This window comes from Acanthochromis polyacanthus, chromosome 12 (genome assembly GCF_021347895.1).
Source record: "Acanthochromis polyacanthus isolate Apoly-LR-REF ecotype Palm Island chromosome 12, KAUST_Apoly_ChrSc, whole genome shotgun sequence".
Classification (NCBI taxonomy): Eukaryota; Metazoa; Chordata; class Actinopteri; family Pomacentridae; genus Acanthochromis; species Acanthochromis polyacanthus.
Genome location: NC_067124.1, coordinates 28883386 through 28908804, shown reverse-complemented (window position 1 = coordinate 28908804; position 25419 = coordinate 28883386). Strand labels below are relative to the sequence as shown.

General features: G+C 41.4%; 1 protein-coding gene across 3 annotated transcripts; it reads right to left on the bottom strand.

The window, feature by feature from the left end:
• Window positions 1-5212: 5212 nt before the first annotated feature.
• Window positions 5213-25327, bottom strand: LOC127536501 (uncharacterized). Of its 3 annotated transcripts, none has more exons than XM_051957089.1 (7): window positions 25199-25219; window positions 12440-12619; window positions 12252-12362; window positions 11860-11916; window positions 11624-11776; window positions 5684-5794; window positions 5213-5527 (listed from the first exon to the last, which is right to left on the bottom strand). In XM_051957089.1, exons 2-7 carry the CDS (start codon window positions 12608-12610, stop codon window positions 5456-5458), a joined length of 675 nt encoding a protein of 224 aa, XP_051813049.1. In that variant the 5' UTR covers window positions 12611-12619; window positions 25199-25219; the 3' UTR covers window positions 5213-5455. The 3 variants fall into 3 exon arrangements, with proteins under 3 accessions (XP_051813049.1, XP_051813050.1, XP_051813051.1); XM_051957090.1 differs by lacking the exon at window positions 25199-25219 and adding an exon at window positions 13514-13638; XM_051957091.1 differs by lacking the exons at window positions 5213-5527; window positions 5684-5794; window positions 11624-11776; ... (1 more) ...; window positions 12252-12362; window positions 12440-12619 and adding exons at window positions 18181-18496; window positions 20784-20894; window positions 21818-21970; ... (1 more) ...; window positions 22321-22431; window positions 22866-23045 and having other exon boundaries at window positions 25199-25327.
• Between the last annotated feature and the right edge of the window lie 92 nt (window positions 25328-25419).

Sequence of the window (25419 nt, the reverse complement as noted above, 5' to 3'; positions counted from 1 at the left end):
GGACGTGTAACCAAATATTAGCATTGCTGTATGTATATTTTTGACGTAGCAGATTCGGTCACTTTTTCTGTAAACCCATAATAAAGTCATGAAAGAACCAAACTTCATGAATATTTTTTGTGACAAAGAAGCATCTGTTCCAATCACTCTATCAGAGAAAAATCAGATTTGCAGAAATAACTGGAAACTCAAGAGAGCCATGACATTATGTTCTTTACAAGTGTATGTAAACTTATGACCTCGACTGTAGAATAGCTTAAAAGAGGCACAAAACAAACAGCCGGGGCGACTGTGGCTCAGGTGGTAGAGCGGGTGGTCCAATGATCGAAGGGTCGGCGTTCGATTCCCACTCTGACCTAGTCATGTGCTGTTGTGTCTTGAGGCAAGACACTTTACCCGCCTTGCCTCCAGTGCTGCTCTCACACTGGTGTGTGAATGTTGGTGGTGGTCGGAGGTGCAGATTGGCAGCCACACCTCTGTCAGTCTGCCCCAGGGCAGCTGTGGCTACAAATGTAGCTTACCACCACCAGAGTGAGAATGTGTGAGTGAATGAATAATGGATCCATTGTGAAGTGCTTTGAGTGCCTAGAAAAGTGCTATATAAATCTAATCCATTATTATTATTAAAATATGAGCAAATGAGAACAAAGAGACAGTTACAACAAAGAGACACAAAACAGCTAAAATGCAGCACAAGGTGGCCTCAGAGAGGTATAAAATGGCTCCAAATAGACACAAAACGAACAAATTAAGACTCAAAATATTATGCAAAATGACCACAAAGGCTCAAATTTGTAACGTGGAGATGCAAACAACCAAAATGTAACACTAAATTACCTCAGAGACAGAAAATGGCTACTGTGAGATCCAAAACAACCAGAATGAGACACAAAATGCCTTCAGTGTCACACAAAACAGATGCAGAACAACTCAAATGTAATACAAGCTGACCTGAAAGAGACATGAAATTGCTGCAAGGAGATGCAAATTAACCAAAGCAATACAAAACATGATTCAAATGTGAAAGAAAATGAGTGAAAAGGACAAAAAAACAACCACAAAGACACAAACTGAGAAGCTAAATGATGTGAAACATCTGCATGACGAACACAAAAGCATCTCAGACAAAACTGTGTAGCTTTTGATCTGAATGATTCTAGATATGTTTTATTGTTAACAGCTACTGTTTTTATTTTATTTCAAAGCCAGAATTTGGTATTTCTTAAATGTATGCTTGAAACTCAACAGCAACATACCTTTGAAGAGATTAAAAATGTTTTATTCAAGCAATCATTCACAAAAATAAATGCAAACGCACAGAGAGAGACTTAGATGAAAGCAAAAGCATTGCACAGTTTTGTTAACTTTCATCTGGAGTGTGTAGAAGCAGGACTTTTACTGCTGCTGCTTGATGGATCTACATGCTCAGATGAAAAGCTTTTAATCAACACGTGACTTCTTTGAATTGTTCCTCAATCTCTTTGCTGCTCTGCTGACACAGAAACATTTCATCAGACAGAAACTGGGAAGCGACACTTAATCATAGTTACACTGTATGAAAAATCCAAGCATTGCGATGCTAGCATTTCAGATTAATGTGGATTGTGTAACTGTGTTATGCTGATTTCATAAATTCTTCATCTCACCTATCAGAGTCCATGGATGCCAATAAACTCTGAAGGTTGGACCAGGAAGTAAAATAATTAATGCTTTGGATTTGAGATGTTAAGTCAATCAAATTATTCAAATAAGTCAGGCACATTTGAATTAGAAATGATACAGAAGAGTAGCAACTTTGATACTCAAATGAGTCACGTAAAATTTAAATTTAATTGGAGAATTTGTAACCTCAGATGTATTTCTCTGTGAGGTAGTTTCTTCTCAAATCATCATCGTGTGCTCGACAATCACCGATTTGCTTGAAACTTCTTTTTAAAAAATAAATCATTTAACACAGCATCTGTGAAAAGCATTGGTTGCTATATTAAACAATTTCTGTGATCAACTTAAAAAAAAAAACATACAAAACAAACAAACAAAAAAACTTGCCTGCCAACTCACTTCTATCAGGGTTTTTCTTGAGGTTTGAGACTTTTTGAACAACATCTCAGGAACTATTGAAGACAAAAGCTTGACATTTGCTCTGTTATTACTCGTCATGTTATTGATTCAGAAAATTGTAATACGGAGAAAATAGAACAACTAATCTCTGATTATGGGTGAGTTTAAATATGAAAAAATGAAGTGGTCATAAACAGTCCCATTTTTGAGCTCATTAACAAAAAAACAAAATCAGGAACTGTTTTTTCTATTTGTGGCTACATATGGTGAAGAAAATATCACTAATTAAGTTATGCCTTCTATACTTTTTTCGTTGTTGTGGAACTTTTCATGACAATTTTGTTTCCAGATTTCAACAAATCAGAAATTATTTGTGTACTGGATTATAAATCACTGCAGTCAAAATTTTATGCAATCAATATTTCAGGCAAATCAGAGATGGTTGAGCAGAAACTGTTTAAAATCATACGATATATAACATTATACACACGTGGACAAAATTGTTGGTACCCCTCAGTTAAAGAAGGAAAAACCCACAATTCTCACTGAAATCACTTCAAACTCACAAAAGTAACAATAAATAAAAATTTATTGAAAATTAAATAATCAAAATCAGCCATTACTTTTGAATTGTTGATTAACATAATTATTTAAACAAACAAACTAATGAAATAGGGCTGGACAAAAATGATGGTACCCATAACTTAATATTTTGTTGCACAACCTTTTGAGGCAATCACTGCAATTAAACGATTTCTGTATTTGTCAATGAGCGTTCTGCAGCTGTCAACAGGTATTTTGGCCCACTCCTCATGAGCAAACAGCTCCAGTTGTCTCAGGTTTGATGGGTGTCTTCTCCAAATGGCATGTTTCAGCTCCTTCCACATATGCTCAATGGGATTCAGATCTGGGCTCATAGAAGGCCACTTTAGAATAGTCCAACGCTTTTCTCTCAGCCATTCTTGGGTGTTTTTGGCTGTGTGTTTTGGATCGTTGTCCTGTTGGAAGACCCATGACCTGCGACTGAGACCAAGCTTTCTGACACTAGGCAGCACATTTCTCTCCAGAATGCCTTGATAGTCTTCAGATTTCATCGTACCTTGCACACTTTCAAGACACCCTGTGCCAGATGCAGCAAAGCAGCCCCAAAGCATTACTGAGCCTCCTCCATGTTTCACCGTAGGGACAGTGTTCTTTTCTTCGTATGCTTGGTTTTTGAGTCTATGAACATAGAGTTGATGTGCCTTACCAAAAAGCTCCAGTTTGGTCTCATCTGTCCAAAGGACATTCTCCCAGAAGCTTTGTGGCTTCTCAACATGCATTTTTGCAAATTCCAGTCTCGCTTTTTTATGAGTTTTTTTCAGCAGTGGTGTCCTCCTTGGTCGTCTCCCATGAAGTCCACTTTGGCTCAAACAACGACGAATGGTGCGATCTGACACTGATGTACCTTGGCCTTGGAGTTCACCTCTAATTTCTTTGGAGGTTGCTCTGGGCTCTTTGGATACAATTCCAACGATCCGTCTCTTTAATTTGTCATCAATTTTCCTCTTGCGGCCACGTCCAGGGAGGTTGGCTACTGTCCCGTGGGTCTTGAACTTCTGAATAATATGAGCCACTGTTGTCACAGGAACTTCAAGCTGTTTAGAGATGGTCTTATAGCCTTTACCTTTAAGATGTTTGTCTATAATTTTTTTTCGGATGTCCTGGGACAATTCTCTCCTTCGCTTTCTGTTGTCCATGTTCAGTGTGGTACACACCTTTTCACCAAACAGCAGGGTGACTACTTGTCTCCCTTTAAATAGGCAGACTGACTGATTATGAGTTTGGAAACACCTGTGATGTCAATTAAATGACACACCTGAGTTAATCATGTCACTCTGGTCAAATAGTTTTCAATCTTTTATAGAGGTACCATCATTTTTGTCCAGGCCTGTTTCATTAGTTTGTTTTTTTAAATAATTATGTTAATCAACAATTCAAAAGTGATGGCTGTTTTTGATTATTTAATTTTCAATAAATTTTTATTTATTGTTACTTTTGTGAGTTTCAAGTGATTTCAGTGAGAATTGTGGGTTTTTCCTTCTTTAACTGAGGGGTACCAACAATTTTGTCCACGTGTGTAGTGTCTAAGCTTTAACATTTTAATTTGTGATATCTGTGTTTTATATAATTTTTGAAAGTCTAAATGTTAATATTTTCTCCAGGAACTCCGGCTTCCTCCCACAGTCCAAAAATATGCTGAGGTTAATTGATCACTCGAAATTGCCTGTAGGTGTGAATGTGAGTGTGATTGTTTGTCTGTATATGTAGCCCTGTGACAGACTGGCGACCTGTCCAGGGTGTCCCCTGCCTTCGCCCGAGTCAGCTGGGATAGGCTCCAGCACCCTAGTGAGGATAAAGCGGTGTATAGTGAATGGATGGATAAATGTTAATATTGACATTTGTCAGATGAATAGGCATAATAAATATGACTGTGAGGTGTAAATTTGTATTATATATGATATTATCAGGTCAAATGTTTAAATATTTAACCTTCCTGCCTGAACATGCAGCACAACTCCTGGTCCAAACTTTTGTAATATCACGCATCGACTGTTGCAACTTCTTACTGGCAGGCCTCCCCACACGCACGGTCAAATCTCTGCAGATGATCCAGTACACAGCAGCACATTTGGTTTTCAACCAGCCAGAGACAGCACTTCACTGCGTTGTTCAGATTGCTTCACTGGCTTCCAGTTGCTGCCCGCATAAAATTCAATAACTCTGACACTTGCATTCAAAAGTACCATAAAAACAGCTCCCTCCAACCTGAACTCACTCATTCAGGTCTACACTCCCTTACACTCACTACACTCAGCCAACAAAAGGCGTCTGATCCAACCACCACAGCAGTACAGGTAGATAGCTAGACTCTTCTTCTCTTGCAAAAATAATAAAATAATTATAATAATATTTTCTATCACCCCTCATACTGCCTGTAGACACCATGGTCCTATTATCACACTTGAGCTTGTCTTAAGGCTCTTATCCAGGTTTTTTCTCCTGACTAGGTCCTTGCTTGTGTTGCATTTACTCTCAGATGTACGTCTGTTTTGGATAAAAACATCTGCTAAATGAAACTGTAGAACTGTAGAATTGAAATGAACACAGCTTTCTCCATTTCAACACCTTTTATTCAGCAAGTTTAAAAGAATATTCTCATGCAATAAAACAGAAGAGCTAAAACATTTCCAGTCACATTAAATGGAGTCTAGAGTAAGCATTCCCTTTAGTATGTCTCTGTCATATCATTGTAGAGTGGTTCTTCAGCCAGTTGTTTAAGAATTAATGCAAGGATGAAAACGCATGCTTTTTTAAAATTTTAAATGCCTCTGTATGTTTGTGTGAGTTGGCTTTAAGAATCAGGGCTGGACATGAGGACTTCCTTCAGCAGCGGCTGGTAATTCTCAACGTCTGCTGCGACGCCCTGCAGACAAACAACAACTTCAATGAAGCAACAAAGCTCACAATTCAACACTTTTACTTGGGTTCTTCTAACACAAATGGTAATCCAGCTGTACTAGACATTTCTGATGTCCAGCAGCTGCAACATGACGACAGTTATTTGGATCATGATTCTTACATTGTCCCTGTAGCGCAGAGCCTTGATGAACAGAACCGTGAAGTTAACGCAGACACAGAGCTGGAAGGAGGCGAGGACGATCAAAGTGACATCCATTCCTGTCAGCAATCGCTGCCACATAAGAATTGAGACAGAAAGAAAGAATTCAGTTTAGACTCAAAGAAGATTGTGTGCTATGTTCTGTTTTTATTGGCCAAAATGGCAGCATTTATCAGAAGAAACTTTGGGCACATCAGGAAAATTAACCAAATCTAAGCTTGAACTGCAATATTTCATCAAAATCACATTATTCTACATGTTTCATTCAGAAAAGGCCCAATAATAAACTATTTTCTATCACATTCGGTGAATTTTTTTTGGTAAAAAGACAGTTTTCAGATGAATTGATCAATAAAATAAATGCAGCCTGGTAAAAAAAAATCATATATACCGTATTTTCTGCACTATATGGCGCATTGGAGTGTAAGGCACACTTTAAATGGTAGTATTTATATAGCGCTTTTATCCAAAGCACTTTACATGATGATATGTCACATTTACCCATTCACACACTGATGGCGGGAGCTGCCATGCAAGGTGCTAACCACAACCCATCAGGAGCAATTAGGGGTTCGGTGTCTTGCTCAGGGACACCTAGACATGAGCACAATGGGCTGAGGATCGAACCGGCAACCTTCCAGTTACAAGACGGCCACTCTACCCACTGAGTCATGCCGCCCCACTTTCAATGAATGGCCTATTTGAAAACAGTTTTCATATATATGGCGCACCGCATTATATGGCGCATAGAATAGAAGCTACAAGACGAAGCCGTTTCTGCTATCCACACAGAGCCGTTTCCAGAGCTCAGTTCACCTTTGGGGGGCGCTGTATTGCTCTAACAATGAACAAGAGAAGAAGCCTGGGCCAGCCTGTGAGCTAATGTTAGCACTTAACATCCCATGAGATACGTGTTGATCATGAATAAGAAGAGAAGACTGATGGTGGATTGTTTATTATGCTGAGTCGTGGACATACAGAAGTGTGAAGAGTGTTCGGGAGGAGGCGTGTTGTTCATGTTTAACATATGAAATCCCAGGTTTTGACATGTTTTTTTACTCCCAGAACTGTGCCAGATGGCTCTGGCTACTATCTATTCATTTTGAAATGAGGACCATTTCTGAGGAATGTGAGCATTGTCCCTGATAATGGCTGGTGATCAACCGAGTGGAGATTGACAGAAATGACCAATCAGCAAACCACATAGTACAAACCCACACGCAGGTATGAGATGGATAAATGCCTGGGAGGGAGGGAGGTGCTTGGCGTGTTTACCTCCTGTAATGCGCACATTAGTGCCTCGTTGTAATAACAAAAGCAACTGTAAACCAGGGATTTCGGCAGGCTGGATGCCTTGCGACACCCCCCAGACTACGGTAGCCATGGTTAATCAATATTGATCCATATATATGGCGCATCGGATTGTAAGGCGTACTGTCGGCTTTTGAGAAAATTGAAGGCTTTTAGGTGCGCCTTATAGTGTCGAAAATACGGTATATAAATATATATCAGGACTCCAGACTAACTTTTTTTCCTAGGAGCACAGTGGCCCCTTACTTAAAATTTTAGCGGCAGAAAATTTAAGGGCGCACACCAAAATCGACTTGCAAAGTAAATATTCACATTTCCTCTCATTTTCACTGCATTACTGATAAACACTTGCACAATAAATGCAGAAACTATGTTTTCAATTCACATTTTATAGTGCAGCAGTTGACACAACATAACAAGAAAAGCACTCAGAAAATGCAGTACTCCACCAAGGCTGCTCAGTTGATTTATAAGTTCCGACAGATGAAAATTTTAATAAAAATAACCTTGTGCTGAGCACAGGCATGTGTTATGCATGGGCACGTTATGTATTTATACCAAATCACATGTAAATTACTCTTATAAAGGTCTGCTGATCAAGTCATCACTTTTTGCAAGCCTTTGTTTTGCTAGTGTTAAAATAACCGTTCTCTCCAGGCTTTTATTTTGAAGGTGTATTTTTAATGCTACGGGCTTTTATTTTGTAACCATTCCAGCGGCACAGGAAGTGCTTCTCTAAAAAGAGGTTTCTTGACATAACGAAGACGCTGCCGAAAAGTCCGAAAATTCACGTAAAGATGAAAGAAAACGGTTCCATGCTTTTGCTGTCTAGCAAAGGATGTGTTTAAACTTAGAAGCATTTGGAATGGGGACAAGAAAGGAGGGAAGGACAGGAAGGTGAATTTGTGTTCAAAATAAGGCTAAACGTAAATAGAGGCTTTGTGAAACATCAGGAGCTTCACCGTCATTCACCCCCTGCTCTCACACACATTGGCCCGCCTGGTGCCTTCTTCTTCTCTGGTGTTCGACTCCTGTCTTCTTCTTTTGAAGTTAATGTTGGTTGGCAAACAGCTCATTTGCGCATGACTGTCTACGAGGCTGAAGTGTGGAGCAGATGTTTGTCAGTAACAAAAAATGTTCAATAATTTAAAAAGAAATCGGTGTGGTTATGGTGTGGTGTCCTTTGGGCACAGGGTGTGTAGGCTGTAGTGCTCTAGTATAGGGTAGTGTAGTTGCTTGCTTGCATGTCTTCTCGCTTCCTGCTACAGCCACCACCTAGCTCGTCAGAGTGAAAAGGAGGGCCAAGTGCGTAAGCCCCTCCCTGATGGTTTTACAGTCCTACTCATCAAGACTCTCACAGTGCCTCCTCGTGGCACACCATGGTAACTGGGTACCTTGCGGCCCAGGCTAAACTGTGAGGGATCTCGGAGCAGGTTGGAGCCCTAGAGGTACTGTGTTCATGACCCACCGGCATGTGGACATGCTCTGTCACTTTACCATTCCAACCACCTGCTGCCTTGTAGGTTGTGCCTTTTTAGGCAAAGGCTAAGAGCAAGAAAACTCTGAGTCTTCCTGCTCAAGTGAACATGCCACTTGGACAGTCGATACTGGAATTGTCTGCCTACTGCATGTAAAGTCTGAACCCGGCGGACTACATGGAGGAAACCACCTGACTGGTTCAACGGGTAGGAAGGTGGAATCAGCTTAGCGCTGTGGAGCGCAATCGGGGCACAGTGAGACACGTAGGTCACTACTGGCCATCCACTGCATCCAGACTCATCTCCAGCAGTCTTGACCAAGTCTTGCCACTGGACATAGATGGGCCAGGACGAGAGAGTGAGGCTGACGACCCTGCGCAACTCTCCCTCACTTTAATCCAACTCGCGCAAGTCTCAACTTCACCCGTCTTTTGCTAATCGCAAATGACATGAAGAACTTCTACAGTGCACTCAAGGCGGTATACGGACCCATTTCGTCTGGATCGTCTCCCCTCCTCAGCGCAGATGGGAACATACTGACCACGGACAAGGAAAAGGTCCTTCAACGCTGGGCAGAACACTTCAGCAATGTCCTCAACTGTCCATCTACCATCAATGAGGAAGTGATCACAAGGCTGCCCCAGGTTCCAACCAAGCACTCTCTTGCCGACATCCCTACTGAAACTGAAGTGGAAAAGGCAGTCAAGCGCCTGTCTAGTGGAAAAGCACTTGGTGCTGACTCCATCCCTGTGGAAATCTATGCTTCTGGTGGCCCAACCTTGATCAGGAAGCTCACGGAGATATTCCAATCCATGTGGAACCAGGAGAAAATCTCGTAGGAATTCAAGGACACTTCTATTGTCCACTTGTACAAGTGCAAGGGAAATCGACAGGTGTGTGACAACCACCGGGGCATCTCGCTACTCTCCATTGCTGGGAAGATTCTGACCAGAGTATTGCTGAACCACCACTTGGAAGAAGGCCTACTACCTGAAAGTCAGTGCGGGTTCAGACAGGGACGCAGTACTGTGGACATGAATTTCGCAGCACATCAACTCCAGGAGAAGTGTCGGGAACAGAACGTCGGCCTCTACACCGCCTTCGTGGATCTGACGAAGGCTTTTGACACCGTCTGTCGGGAGGGGCTCTGGAATATCATGGCCAAGTTCGGATGCCCTGCTAAGTTCATTTCCCTGTACAGACAGTTTCACGATGGCATGCAAGCCTGCGTGCAGGACGACGGAGAGCTCTCAAAGCCCTTCCCTGTTACAAATGGCGTCAAGCAAGGGTGTGTCCTCACACCGACTCTCTTCAGTATGATGTTCTTGGCCATGTTGTCAGATGCTTTTCGTGAGGGTGACATCGGAGTTGACTTCAGATTCTGAACTAATGGAAAGCCGTTCAATCTACGGAGGCTGCATGCAAAAACCAAAGTCCAGGAAGACATTGCCCGTGACTTTCTCTTCGCTGACGACTGTGCATTGAATGCAAGTACTCAGTCCAACATGCAGGAAAGCATGGACCAATTTGCCAAAGCATGTGTCGACTTCGGTCTGACGATAAGCACAAAGAAGACCGAAATGATGCACCAGGCAGCTCCTGCCATTCCCTACACAGAACCAACCATCACAGTCAACGGTGAGAAGCTGACAGTGGCAGACAAGTTTGTTTACCTTGGCAGCACGCTGTCACGAACTGTCAGCATCGACGAGGAAGGGTCATTCAGAGTTGCCAGGGCCAGCTCGGCTTTTGGTCGACTCAGGGACAGAGTCTGGGAAAGAAGAGGGATCAGCCTTCAGACCAAGCTTAAGGTGTACCGCGCAGTCGTCTTGCCCTCCCTATTATAGGGCTGCGAAACTTGGACGGTGTACAGCCAGCATGCCAAACAGCTGAACTCCTTCCATATGAGGTGTCTCAGACACCTGCTGCACATCAAATGGAAGGACAAAGTGCCAGACACAGAGGTGTTCCAGGGATCCTAGATGGAGAGCGTTCACGCGATGCTCAAGCACTCCCAACTCAGATGGGCAGGGCATGTACACCGCATGCCTGACGAGCGACTACCAAAGAGACTGCTCTATGGTGAACTGAAGGAAGGCAAGCGCTCCTAAGGAGGGCAGAGGAAGCGATATAAGGACACACTGAAAGCGTCCCTGAAGTGCTGCAGCATCAACCCTGACACCTGGTAAGCAACGGCACAAGACCGTTATGTATGGCATGCAGTGGTCAGCTCTGGCGTGTCAGGATACGAAGTGAGGCGTGTTGAGGAACAGGAGCAGAAATGCCAGCGTCGCAAAAGCAGAGCGAGCACCACCTCTCGGTCCGGCTCGCCCCCGGCATTTGCCTGTCCACACTGTGCGAGACATTTTCGAGCAAGGATCGGGTTGATCAGCCATCTTCGCACCACAAGCCCCAGTGATTCAAGAAGTTGTGGTCATCTTCGCCCGCGAAGGAGGAACAACAACAACAGATGAAAAATTTACTTGCACTCGCTCAAATTTTGGTCGCAAAATGCGACCATTTAGTCACAGTCTGGAGCCCTGTATATATATATATATGTGTGTGTGTGTGTGTGTGTGTGTGTGTGTGTGTGTGTGCGTGTGTGAAAAGTATGTTCAGTCATTTTTTTGTTTTCCAAACTGGGAAAAAGGTTGCATGTGTTAGTTCGAGTTTTGTACTTTTGTTGCTTTCACTTGTGCTGTTTTCATGGAGGAGCTGGACTTTATATTGCAGTGAAAAATGAGCTCACAGTGAGGAAAAATGAGACAGGAACAAAAACGGACAGAAACTGCAGAGTTCAGAGGGGGACACAACTAATTCCAGTATTAATCATTATTTGGTACAAACAAACAGAGTACTGAAGAGATTCTTAGACTGTTGGGTTTAAATGAAACTGATTCTACTGAATGCTCCTGAGTGACAAATACAAGTAAAAATACAACATCACTTCTAAAAATGTCCCATTTACAGCCCTGCAATCAACACTTCCCTATGGCCTACTTCAAAAAACACTGATGGATTTACAATTTAAGAAAGAAAAATCCAGTTCTGGAAACAAAATAAACAAACAAAAACAAACACAAACACTTTTACCTTTTAAATGCCTGTTTACCTTAACATAGTTGGCCAAAAATCTGCACCCATCATTAGAGTTATCGTCACACCACCAGCTGTAATAGGTTTCTCCCAGGTCTATGGCATACAGCACAATGCCAACCACAGCGAAGATGGAGCCCACTATGTTCATGAACACAGCAAAGCCCACCTGAGAGGAGAGAACATATTACTGTTGTTACAGGCTCCACCACTCTGTAGGAGATGAATTGTCATTTATTATTCTTTACATACCAAACAGCGAGACGGGAAACGGTCGGCAAAGACTGACACAATTCCAGCAGCAATGTACTGAAGAGAGACAGACAGCTCATAAGAATGAAAACAATACTGATTTTTAGAGTTGGAAATTAGCATTTGCTATAAACTCTCTGTGCAGCACATCAGATTCATGCTTAGTGATGGAACTATGTGAAACGGCATCGTCCCTATCAAATAAATAAATTCAAATCAAATCAAATTTAACCATTTTTTTCATCATAATAAACTAAAATGACAACTTTAAAAGTACAACCATTGAATTGATTCTCATAAAGCACTAGTGATGTTATCCTATGAGACTGTCCTCCTGCTGCTTTTATCTGAAAAGTTTTTCAGGTAATATGAGCACAACAGAGATATTTTACCACGCCACCCAGCCAGTAAGCAGCTTTCAGGTTAGTGAAATCCTCAGGGTGCATACTCATTCTTCCTGGACCAAGTCCGATGTTGAACAGGCCCACCATGATCTGTACAGCCTGCAGAAGATTCAGAGCAGAGCATGTCACTGTGCTGCACTTGAACATTTCAAACATCTGTAATGAGATGATCTCACCCCAAGGGCTCCGATCACAGGCAACTGCATCAGTCCTCTGTTCACTGAGCAGCAGACTGGACTGTAGCAAAGAGCCTTCAGGATCTGACACAGTGGAGGACACAAGCTCTTCCCCTCGGTCGCCACGGTGACCACAGTCACTGGCTTTTCCTTAACAACAGGGACGGTCATCGCTCACACCTACCATGTGGAAAACAGATTTTAGGATGAATCCTTCAATAGAAAGATCGATTACTCAGACAACAGTGAAAAATAACTGAGAACCTCATGAAACTATCGTGTTTGTACAGCAACGAGACACAAAATGTTCACAAACGGACATGAAACAACCTTAAGGAGATGCAGTGACAACATTACCGACAAGTAATTATTCTTAAAAAACACAAAAAAGGTAACCAATAGAATCAAATTTAACTTACAAAATTTTAAACAAATTCGGCCTATCATAACAACAGAAGCTGCTAAATCCTACCTTCACTGATGGTCCTTTCTCATATTGAATACTGCTTTACAACCTGGTTGCTCATGTCACTGCTCTAAAACCTATTGAACAGCTCTACAAAAAAGACATTAAGGTGTTTGACAAAAAAATCGCAGTCATTTCATAATTGGAGGTATTTGATATCTGTGATAACGTGTTCTGTTACAACAGCAGGTGTGGCATCACTGTATTAAAAGTAGTCACCGGTTTTTTGTCATCTCATATTAGGAGGTTCAGAAATTTCCCAGGAAGTGCTGCACTTCCTCTGATCACAACAGACACAAACAAGATGATGTAACCTCATCCAGACTCTCACAAAAACAACAAATCAGTGTCTTCCTACAACACACAGACACACACAAAACTGTTTGAAACCAAAACTACTCACAATAACCTTCACAAAAATGAAATAAATACAAAGAAAAATAACCTTTTAGAAAGCTCAGAGCATCTTTCCTGCATCTCTCTGTGACAGACAGTAAAGCTTTGACTAAACATCATCTCATTCAGTTCAAAACTCAAACAACACAAACAAAGAACAGATTCGTTATTACAAGTAAATGAAAATGCGATTTTGTGTGCAGCAAACGTACCTGTTCCCGGTGTGTTTTGCTTCCTCAGATTTCCTGTATCTCTGATAGTGATTCTGGAAAGAGCAGCTCAGGCAGCAGCAGGGAAACGCCTCTTCACTCTTCACAATAAAAGCATCAGTTCAAAAGTCTCTCTTAAAATGAAGAGTAAAATTAAAGGAGGATGTTCATGTTGAAAAACCGTGAACTCACTCATATACACAGCAAGGCCTCCAACAGGGCAGGTTTTATATCTCCTCTTTCAATCTTCCAATATTGATTTTGAGCTCATACAGCCACTGAATCTGAATCTGTTTTGGCAAATGCAACAAACAAACCCCTCTGCCCACATCCCGTGCATTAATATTAATATGAATACTGCTATTGTCTGTGAAATGTGAGAATGCACAACAGTTTAGAAAGTAAAACATCAGGGGTTTTCAACACATAATGACAACTAATATGCAGAATGACCTAAATCAGATATCAAATGACTCAAATGTGACAAAAAGAGAAACAAGACAACCACACTAAGACACAGAATGACCACAAAGACACTCTATGGCAACAGATATATGCAAAACAACCAAAATGTGAGTTACAAACAGAGGCAAAGCAGCAAAAATGTTACAGAATGACCTGAACTAATTGCAAAAAATCACCATGAGACATAAATGACAACAAAGAGATGCAAAGCAATCAAAATGTCACACAAATTGATCAAAATGTCAGAAAAATACAACAAAAACAGCAGAATGAGCTCAGAGTCATAGAATAGCATAAAAGTTGCAAAACAAACAAACAAAATGAGACAAAATATGAGCAAATGAGAACAAAGAGACAAAGTTACAACAAAGAGATACAAAACAGCTAAAATGCAGCACAAGATGGCCTCAGAGAGATATAAAATGGCTCCAAATTGACACAAAACGAACAAATTAAGACCCAAAATATAATGCAAAATGAACACAAAGACTCAAATTTGTAATGTGGAAATGCAAAGCAACCAAAATGTAACACTAAATTACCTCAAAGAGACAGAAAATGGCTACTGTGAGTTCCAAAACAACCAGAATGAGACACAAAATGCCTTCAGTGTCACACAAAACAGATGCAGAACAACTCAAATGTAACACAAGCTGACCTGAAAGAGACATGAAATTGCTTGGTGTGTCATCTGGAAGGAAAGGAGATAAGGGGACTTGGTGGTGAAATGTGGAGGTGCAGGAGTGGATTCAGAGAAAGAGGTTAGCTAAGAAGAAGTGGGACACAGAGAGGACTGAAGAGAGTAGACAGGAGTACAGGGAGATGCAGCGTAAGGTGAAAGTAGAGGTGGAAAAGGCCAAACAAGGGGCTTACGATCACTTGTATGTTAGGCTGGACAGTAAGGAGGGAGAGACTGATCTGTACAGGTTGGCAAGGCAGAGAGACAGAGATGGGAAGGACGTGCAGCAGGTTAGGGTGATAAAGGATAAGGATGGAAGTGTGTTGACAGGTGCCAATAGTGTGATGGGAAGATGGAAAGAGTACTTTGAAGAGTTGATGAATGAGGAAAATGAGAGAGAACGAAGAGTAGAAGAGGTGACTGTTGTGGACCAGGAAGTAGCAAAGATTAGTAAGGATGAAGTGAGGAGGGCATTGAAGAGGATGAAGAGTGGAAAGGCACTTGGTCCTGATGATATACCTGTGGAGGTATGGAAGTGTCTCAGAGAGGTAGCAGTAGAGTTTCTGACTGGGTTGTTCAACAGGACCTTAGATAGTGAGAAGATGCCCGAGGAATGGAGGAGAAGTGTGCTGGTGCCCATCTGTAAGAACAAGGGAGATGTGCAGAGTTGTGGCAGCTACAGAGGAATAAAGCTGATGAGCCACACGATGAAGCTATGGGAAAGAGTAGTTGAAGCTAGGCTAAGGGCAGAGGTGAACATCTGTGAGCAGCAGTATGGTTTCATGCCAAGAAAGAGTACAACAGATGCAATATTTGCTTTGAGGATGTTGATAGAGAAGTACAGAGAAGGTCAGAAGGAGCTGCATTGTGTCTTTGTAGATCTGGAGAAAGCTTATGACAGGGTGCCCAGAGAGGAACTGTGGTTTTGTATGAGGAAGTCTGGAGTGGCAGAGAAGTATGTTAGTGGTGCAGGACATGTATGAGGACTGTAAGACAGTGGTGAGGCGTGCTGTAGGTGTGACAGAGGAGTTCAAGGTGGAGGTGGGAATACATCAGGGATCAGCTCTGAGCCCCTTTTTGTTTGCTATGGTGATGGACAGGGTGACAGACGAGGTTAGACAGGAGTCTCCATGGACTATGATGTTTGCAGATGACATCTCACTACATTATCTGTAGTGAGAGCAGGGAACAGGTGGAGGAGAAGCTAGAGGCGTGGAAAGGAGAGGAATGAAGGTTAGCCGCAGCAAGACGGAGTGTCTGTGTGTGAATGAGAGGGACCCAAGTGGAAGAGTGAGGTTACAGGGAGAAGAGATCAAGAAGGTGGAGGATTTTAAGTACTTAGGGTCAACAGTCCAGAGCAATGGAGAGTGTGGAAAAGAGGTGAAGAAGCGTGTACAGGCAGGCTGGAACGGCTGGAGAAAAGTGTCAGGTGTGACGTGTGATAGAAGAGTTTCAGCTAAAATGAAAGGAAAGGTTTACAAAACTGTGGTGAGACCAGGCGTAAACTAACCGTGACGTCACCCGTTGGTTTCAACGCCGAGAAAATGAAGCCTGGATTTTGCTACTTCCTGGTCGCCGTTTTGGATTTTTTGGAGCCAGTGATGTAAGTAGCGTCATCAAACAGGCTGGACCGGAGAGCAACTTGGGGCAGGATTGGCTGAGGACTCTCTTATCCCCCCACATCTTACCGCAGAGGCTTCTGTTGCTGTCTATCAAGTATAGCCCCGCCCCCTTGCTCCGCCAACTTTAACGATTTATTTAAAATTCAGTATTGGTTTATTTTAAGATCGGCCACCTGATCTCTCATTTTGACCATGAAAACTAACGGGAAAAAAATCCTGAGCTGTAGAAAATCAGTCTATCAAATTTTATTTTTTCCAAAAATGAATTGGGGTCTATGGAGCAAAAGCTTTTTGGAGCCAACCCTAGCGGACGGCGTGATATTGCAAGTTTTTGACACTTCCAGGTTTGCTTCAATTCTGGAGCCAGATGCTACGTCCATCTTTATATACAGTCTATGGGTGAGACCAGCCATGTTGTTTGGTCTGGAGACAGTGTCCCTGAGGAAAAGACAGGAGGCAGAGGTGGAGGTAGCAGATCTGAAGATGCTGAGGTTCTCTTTGGGAGTGACCAGGATGGATAGGATCAGGAATGAGTACATCAGAGGAATAGCACATGTTAGAGGCTTTGGAGATAAAGTCAGAGAGGCCAGACTGAGATGGTTCAGACATGTCCAGAGGAGAGAGAGTGAATATATTGGTAGAAGGATGCTGAGTTTCCCACTGCCAGGCAGGAGGCCTAGAGGAAGACCAAAGAGGAGGTTTATGGATGTGGTTAAAGAGGACATGAAGGTAGTTGGTGTGAGAGAAGAGGATGCAGCAGACAGGGATAGATGGAGGCAATTGATTTGCTGCGGCGACCCCTGAAGGGAAAAGCCGAAAGGAAAAGAAGAAGACATATAACATGATAGTGTCTATCTTTAATATTTTAATTTATGATATCTGTGTTTTAGGGCTGCACAGTGGACGTAGTGGTTAGCACTTTTGCCTTGCAGCAAGAAGATCCCCAGTTCAAATCCCGGCCTGGGCCTGGGATCTTTCTGCATGGAGTTTGCATGTTTTCCCTGTGCATGCGTGGGTTTTCTCCGGGCCCTGTGACAGACTGGCGACCTGTCTAGGGTGTCCCCTGCCTTCACCCGAGTCAGCTGAGATGGGCTCCAGCACCCCCCGCGACCCTGGTGAGGATAAAGAGGTGTATAGAGAATGGATGGATATCTGTGTTTTATATAAGTCTAAATGTTAATATTTACATTTGTCAGATGAATAGGCATAATAAATATGACTGTGAGGTGTAAATTTGTATTATATATGATATTATCAGGTCAAATGTTTAAATATTTAACCTTCCTGCCTGAACATGCAGCACAACTCCTGGTCCAAACTTTTGTAATATCACACATCGACTGTTGCAACTTCTTACTGGCAGGCCTCCCCACACGCACGGTCAAACCTCTGCAGATGATCCAGTACACAGCAGCACATTTGGTTTTCAACCAGCCAGAGACAGCACTTCACTGCGTTGTTCAGATTGCTTCACTGGCTTCCAGTTGCTGCCTGCATAAAATTCAATAACTCTGACACTTGCATTCAAAAGTACCATAAAAACATCTCCCTCCAACCTGAACTCACTCATTCAGGTCTACACTCCCTTCCACTCACTACACTCAGCCAACAAAAGGAGTCTGATCCAACCACCACCGCAGTACGGGTAGATAGCTAGACTCTTCTTCTCTTGCAAAAATAATAAAATAAAATAATTATAATAATATTTTCTATCACCCCTCATACTGCCTGTAGACACCATGGTCCTATTATCACACTTGAACTTGTTTTAAGGCTCTTATCCAGGTTTTTTCTCCTGACTAGGTCCTTGCTTGTGTTGTATTTACTCTCAGATGTACGTCTGTTTTGGATAAAAACATCTGCTAAATGAAACTGTAGAACTGTAGAATTGAAATGAACACAGCTTTCTCCATTTCAACACCTTTTATTCAGCAAGTTTAAAAGAATATTCTCATGCAATAAAACAGAAGAACTAAAACATTTCCAGTCACATTAAATGGACTCTAGAGTAAGCATTCCCTTTAGTATGTATCAGTCATATCATTATAGAGTGGTTCTGTAGCCAGTTGTTTAAGAATTAATGCAAGGATGAAATACACATGCTTTTTTAAAATTTTAAATGCTTCTGTATGTTTGTGTGAGTTGGCTTTAAGCACCAGGGCTGGTCATGAGGACTTCCTTCAGCAGAGGCTGGTAATTCTCAACGTCTGCTGCGACGCCCTGCAGACAAACAACAACTTCAATGAAGCAACAAAGCTCACAATTCAACACTTTTACTTGAGTTGTTCTAACACAAATGGTAATCCAGCTGTACTAGACATTTCTGATGTCCAGCAGCTGTATGGAGGTATTTCAGGTGCAAAATGTTTGAGCACCTGTAACATCGAATTTGTAGTTGTGTACATTGAATTTGTATGTGTATCAGCAAATCTGATTTCCCACACTCTATGAGTTGTGTACTTGTAAAATAATTTTTGTATGTGTCGATTTTTTTCTTCCCACAAATACAACACAAAAATACACATTCACAAATCGTAATTACAGGTGCACAAATCACATTTACAGGTGCACAAATCATATTTACAGGTGCACAAATCATATTTACAGGTGCACAAATCATATTTACAGGTGTACAAATCCTTCTCTACAAGTCACATATTTCAACACTGACACGCTCACATTTTGCACCTATTGTTGCAGCACACTAAGTGCAAAACATACTTGTGCACCTGTATTGTACGAAGTGAAGTTGAGGTGAGAATTTGAATATGTGCAAATCTGAATGTGAACTTGTGCAATAAGTATGTGAAATAATTTACCACCAAAATACACAAATTGCTACTTACAACCACTCGAATCCTCCCCACGAGTCACACATTCTCTGTTTTCTACAGGTGCAAATCCAAAATCTACAGGTGCAAATCCGAAATGTACAGGTGCAAATCCGAAATGTACAGGTGCAAATCCGAAATGTACAGGTGCAAATCAGAAATCGTACTTCCGGTCCCGCTGAGATATTTGGTGCAAAACTGCAAAACGATCCGATCTGTGTATACATTCTATGCTCTGAGATTGACAGACTTATCGGCCAGTCAGGGAGACGCTTTGCCCGCCCAGCCAATCAGAGGTTTTTATTCCGTCTGAGGTCGCTTCACCGACTTCCGGGTGTGGAATTTCACGATGGAGAGAGTGTAGGGAGTTCTTGTTTTGGACGGCTGGTCTGCTCTAATCTCTATAATGCGCATTTCCCAATGACTCAAATAACGTATCCATTCCTCTTAGTATATTGAAATCAAAGCATATACCAGTGGTTGGCGACTGGCGGCCCGCGGGCCAAAACTGGCCCGCCAGATGATTTTGAAAATTTGATTTGGCACGGAGCCAAGCCGGTCCGTCACCGCTACACGAAACTCGTGTTGTCGGCTGCTGCCGGGCATTTCCGCGTTTGCGCTACTGGTCGGACACGGTTGTACCAGCCAGATTTCACTGAGCAACAGTGTGTGCAAAACGTGTGTGTCTCGGGAGTCATTTTTAATACATCTGTGATCAGAGACGTGTGTCCCAAGCAGCGGCGATCAGCTGTAGAAGCTCCGCTGCTCGCGGAATCGGAGCGCACCCGCCCGCAGGTTGGCCCGCTGTTCGATTGTTTACAAACATTCTGGCCCGAAGCCACATCGACTTGCCGACCCCTGGCCTACACTCTCTCCATCGTGAAATTCCACACCCGGAAGTCGGTAAAGCGACCTCAGACGGAATAAAAACCTCTGATTGGCTGGGCGGGCAAAGCGTCTCCCTGACTGGCCGAAAAGTCTGTCAATCTCAGAGCATAGAATTTATACACAGATCGGATCGTTTTGTAGTTTTGCACCAAATATCTCAGCGGGACCGGAAGTACGATTTCTGATTTGCACCTGTACATTTCGGATTTGCACCTGAAGAAAACAGAGAATGTGTGACTCGTGGGGAGGATTCGAGTGGTTGTAAGTAGCAATTTGTGTATTTTGGTGGTAAATTATTTCACATACTTACTGCACAAGTTCACATTCAGATTTGCACATATTCAAATTCTCACCTCAACTTCACTTCGTACAATACAGGTGCACAAGTATGTTTTGCACTTAGTGTGCTGCAACAATAGGTGCAAAATGTTAGCGTGTCAGTGTTGAAATATGTGACTTGTAGAGAAGGATTTGTACACCTGTAAATATGATTTGTGCACCTGTAAATGTGATTTGTGCACCTGTAATTACGATTTGTGAATGTGTATTTTTGTGTTGTATTTGTGGGAAGAAAAAAAATCGACACATACAAAAAGTTATTTTACAAGTACACAACTCATAGAGTGTGGGAAATCAGATTTGCTGATACACATACAAATTCAATGTACACATACAAATTCAATGTACACAACTACAAATTCGATGTTACAGGTGCTCAAACATTTTGCACCTGAAATACCTCCATACAGCTGCAACATGACGACAGTTATTTGGATCATGATTCTTACATTCTCCCTGTAGTGCAGAGCCTTGATGCCCAGAACTGTGACGCTAATGCAGACACAGAGCTGGAAGGAGGCGAGGACGATCAAAGTCACATCCATTCCTGTCAGCAATCGCTGTCACATAATGAGACAGAAAGAAAGAATTCAGTTTAGACTCAAAGAAGACTCAACCCTCTGACCCACAGAACCCTCCAGTGGGTTTTCAATGTGTGTTATGTTCTGTTTTTATTCGCCAAAATGACACCATTTATCAGAGGAAGAAACTTCAGGCACATCAGGAAAATTAACCACATCTAAGCTTGAACTGCAATATTTTATCAAAATCACATTATTCTACATGTTTCATTTAGAAAAGCCCCAAGAATAAAGTATTTTCTATCACATTCGGTGAAATTGTTTTGGTAAAAAGACAGTTTTGATCAATTGATCAATAAAATAAATGCAGCCTGGTTAAAATTATATTCATATATATATATATATATATATATATATATATATATATATATATATATATATATATATATAGTATGTTTAGTCACTTTTTGTTTTCCAAACTGGGAGAAAGGTTACACGCGTTAATTCTAGCTTTGTACTTTTGTTGCTTTCACTTGTGCTGTTTTCATGGCGGAGGAGGACTTTATATTGCAGTGAAAAATGAGCTCACAGTGAGGAAAAATGAGACGGGAACAACAACAAAAAAAGCCAGAAACTGCAGAGTTCAGAGGGGGACACTTAACTAATTCCAGTATTAATCATTATTTGGTACAAACAAACAGAGTACTAAAGAGATTCTTAGACTGTTGGGTTTAAATGAAACTGATTCTACTGAATGCTCCTTAGTGACAAATACAAGTCAAAATACAACATCACTTCTAAAAATGTCCCATTTACAGCCCTGCAATCAACACTTCCCTATGGCCTACTTAAAAAAAAAAAACTGATGAATTTACAATTTAAGAAAGAAAAATCCAGTTCTGGAAACACAATAAACAAAATAAACAAACAAAAACACTTTTACCTTTTAAATGCCTGTTTACCTGAACATAGTTGGCCAAAAATTTGCACCCATCATTAGAGTTATCGTCACACCACCAGCTGAAAGAGGATTCTCCCAGGTCTATGGCATACAGCACAATGCCAACCACAGCGAAGATGGAGCCCACTATGTTCATGAACACACCAAAGCCCACCTGAGAGGAGAGAACATATTACTGTTGTTACAGGCTCCACCACTCTGTAGGAGATGATTTGTCATTTATTATTCTTTACATACCAAACAGCGAGACGGGAAACGGTCGGCAAAGACTGACACAATTCCAGCAGCAATGTACTGAAGAGAGACAGACAGCTCATCAGAATGAAAACAATACTGATTTTCACCAGTTTTTTTCATCATAATAAACTAAAATAAGAATGTAAAAGTACAACCATTGAATTGATTCTCATAAAGCACTGGTGATGTTATCCTATGAGACTGTTCTCCTGCTGCTTTTATCTGAAAAGGTTTTCAGGTAATATGAGAATAACAGAGATATTTTACCACGCCACCCAGCCAGTAAGCAGCTTTCAGGTTGGTGAAATCCTCAGGGTGCATACTCATTCTTCCTGGACCAAGTCCGATGTTGAACAGGCCCACCATGATCTGTAAAGCCTGCAGAAGATTCAGAGCAGAGCATGTCACTGTGCTGCACTTGAACATTTCAAACATCTGTAATGAGATGAGGGCTGCACAGTGACGTAGCGGTTAGCACTTTTGCCTTGCAGCGAAAGTGCTAGGAGGTTCAAATCCCGGCATGGTCCCGGGATCTTTCTGCATGGAGTTTGCATGTTCTCCCTGTGCATGCGTGGGTTTTCTCCGGGCACTCCGGCTTCCTCCCACAGTCCAAAAATATGCTGAGGTTAATTGATCACTCTAAATTGTCCGTAGATGTGATTGTTTGTCTGTATATGTAGCCCTGCGACAGACTGGTGACCTGTCCAGGGTGTCCCCTGCCTTCGCCCGAGTCAGCTGGGATAGGCTCCAGTGACCCTAGTAAAGATAAAGTGGCAAATAGAGAATGGATGGATGTAATGAGATGATCTCACCCCAAGGGCTCCAATCACAGGGGACCGCATCAGTCCTCTGTTCACTGAGCAGCAGACTGGACTGTAGCAAAGAGCCTTCAGGATCTGACACAGTGGAGGACACAAGCTCTTCCCCTCGGTCGCCACGGTGACCACAGTCACTGGCTTTTCCTTAACAACAGGGACGGTCATCGTTCACACCTACCATGTGGAAAACAGATTTTAGGATGAATCCTTCAATAGAAAGATCGATTACTCAGACAACAGTGAAAAATAACTGAGAACCTCATGAAACTATCGTGTTTGTACAGCAACGAGACACAAAATGTTCACAAACAGACATGAAACAACCTTAAGGAGATGCAGTGACAACATTACCGACAAATAAAAAAACACAAAAAAAGGTAACCAATACAATTAAATTGAACTTACAAAATTTTAAACGAATTCGGCCTTTCATAACAACAGAAGCTGCTAAATCCTACCTTCACTGATGGTCCTTTCTCATATTGAATACTGCTTTACAACCTGGTCATTTGCTCGTGTCACTGCTCTAAAACCTATTGAACAGCTCTACAAAAAAGACATTAAGGTGTTTGACAAAAAGCCGCAGTCATTTCATTATTGTGGAATCTTCAAGAAATATGGATTTCTATCCTTTGAGAGTTTTAAATCATTTGAAAGTGCTTGTTTAATCTGTAAGTCCATTGGCCCGACCGCCGCTGGGGGATTTTATCAAAAAGAAAAATGGTACTGGTAGTACGAGGTCAGCCACAAGGGGTGATTGTAATGTAAAATTGAGAAAGTCAGCCTTTGCACAGAATGTATTATCTATTAAAGGTTGCGCAAACTGGAACACTTTACCTACAGCTATCACAGAAAGCTCCACTTTTGTCAGTTTTAAGAGCCAGTATAAGACTTGGCTGATTGACAGTCAAACGTGTGAACATTGAGGAATTCAGGCATTTTAAAATCAGATATTTTAAGGACAGACTCTCTAACTATATGCACTTTACGACAAGCTATGCCTTGAAAGCACTGTTCCGAAATAGTAGCATCTTACGGTAGGTTTAACCCAATCAGTGTTAATTGTCCTTGTCTATGTTTTTCTATATTGTCTGTAATGCTGTATTTCCATTTATCTTTTGTTTGTTCTTTTATGTGTGGGACAACGGATGGAGATTAGCCTCGTGCTAAATCTGGCGTATTGACTGCAACCTTGTAGAAACTATTACAAGATTTTATGTTCATTAATATGCACTGTCCCGTCCAAATAAAGAAATATATAAAATAAAATAAATATAAACAGACCCAAAATAACCACAACGAAATTACTCAACACCGCCAGTCAACAGTTTGGACATACCTTCTCATTCAACTATATAAACAATGATATAAATATATATAATATGTAAATATATAATTAGAAATAACTATAAATAAATACAGGCAATCACAAACAAATGCAATGATATGCAAAACAACCTCAAAGAGACAAAAAACAACACAGACAGATTAGAAACAACTACAAAGAGACATGAAACAAAAATAGAGATGAAAAATTGTCACAACTAGTCTTAATACAACTGCAGACATAAAACTGCTCCGAAAACAACGACAAGAGACACAAAATGTTCACAAACAGAAACAAAACAACCTTAGAAAGATGCAAAATAACAAGACACGACAATTACCAACAAATAGGCATCAATTTAAAAGAGACACAATAACCACAGAGATGCACAATTCCCACAACAAATTAGAAATGACTATAAATTAAAAAGAAACACAAAAAAATCAAAAATCAAAATACCTAAATAATCCGAATGAAACAGAAAACAACTTTAGTGAGACGCAAACCACAAAAACCCAGAAAGACAGCCACAAATACATGAAAAAATACTGCAAATAGGCACAAAACAAGCCAAAAGTCACATAAAACAGACCTAAAATAGATGCAAAATTAGAAATACTAGAAATAGAAAGAGACTGCTACAAATAAGCACAAAACGAAGACAAAGATCTGCAAAACAAACTCAGATAGAACTAAAACAACCATAAAGAGACAAAAACATTTACAAACAGACACAAAAACATAAGAAACTAAAATCACACGAGACACAAAACACGGCCACACCATCAAGCCCTTATTGGAGGTATTTAATATCTGTGATAACGTGTTCTGTCACAATAGCAGGTTTGGCATCACTGTATTAAAAACAGTCATCAGTTTTTGGCAGTAAAGCTTTGACTAAACGTCATCTCTTTCAGTTCAAAACTCAAACAACACAAACAAAGAACAGATTCATTATTACAAGTAACTGAAAATGCGATTTGGTGTGCAGCAAACATACCCGCTTCAGAAGAATTTCGTTTCCTCAGATTTCCTGTAACTCTGACAGTGATTCCCGAAACAGCAGCTCAGGCAGCAGCAGGGAAACGCCTCTTGACTCTTCACAATAAAAGCATTAGTTCGAAACTCTCTCTTAAAATGAAGAGTAAAATTAAAGGAGGATGTTTATGTTGAAAAACCGTGAACCCACTCGTATACACAGCAAAGCCTCCAACAGGGCAG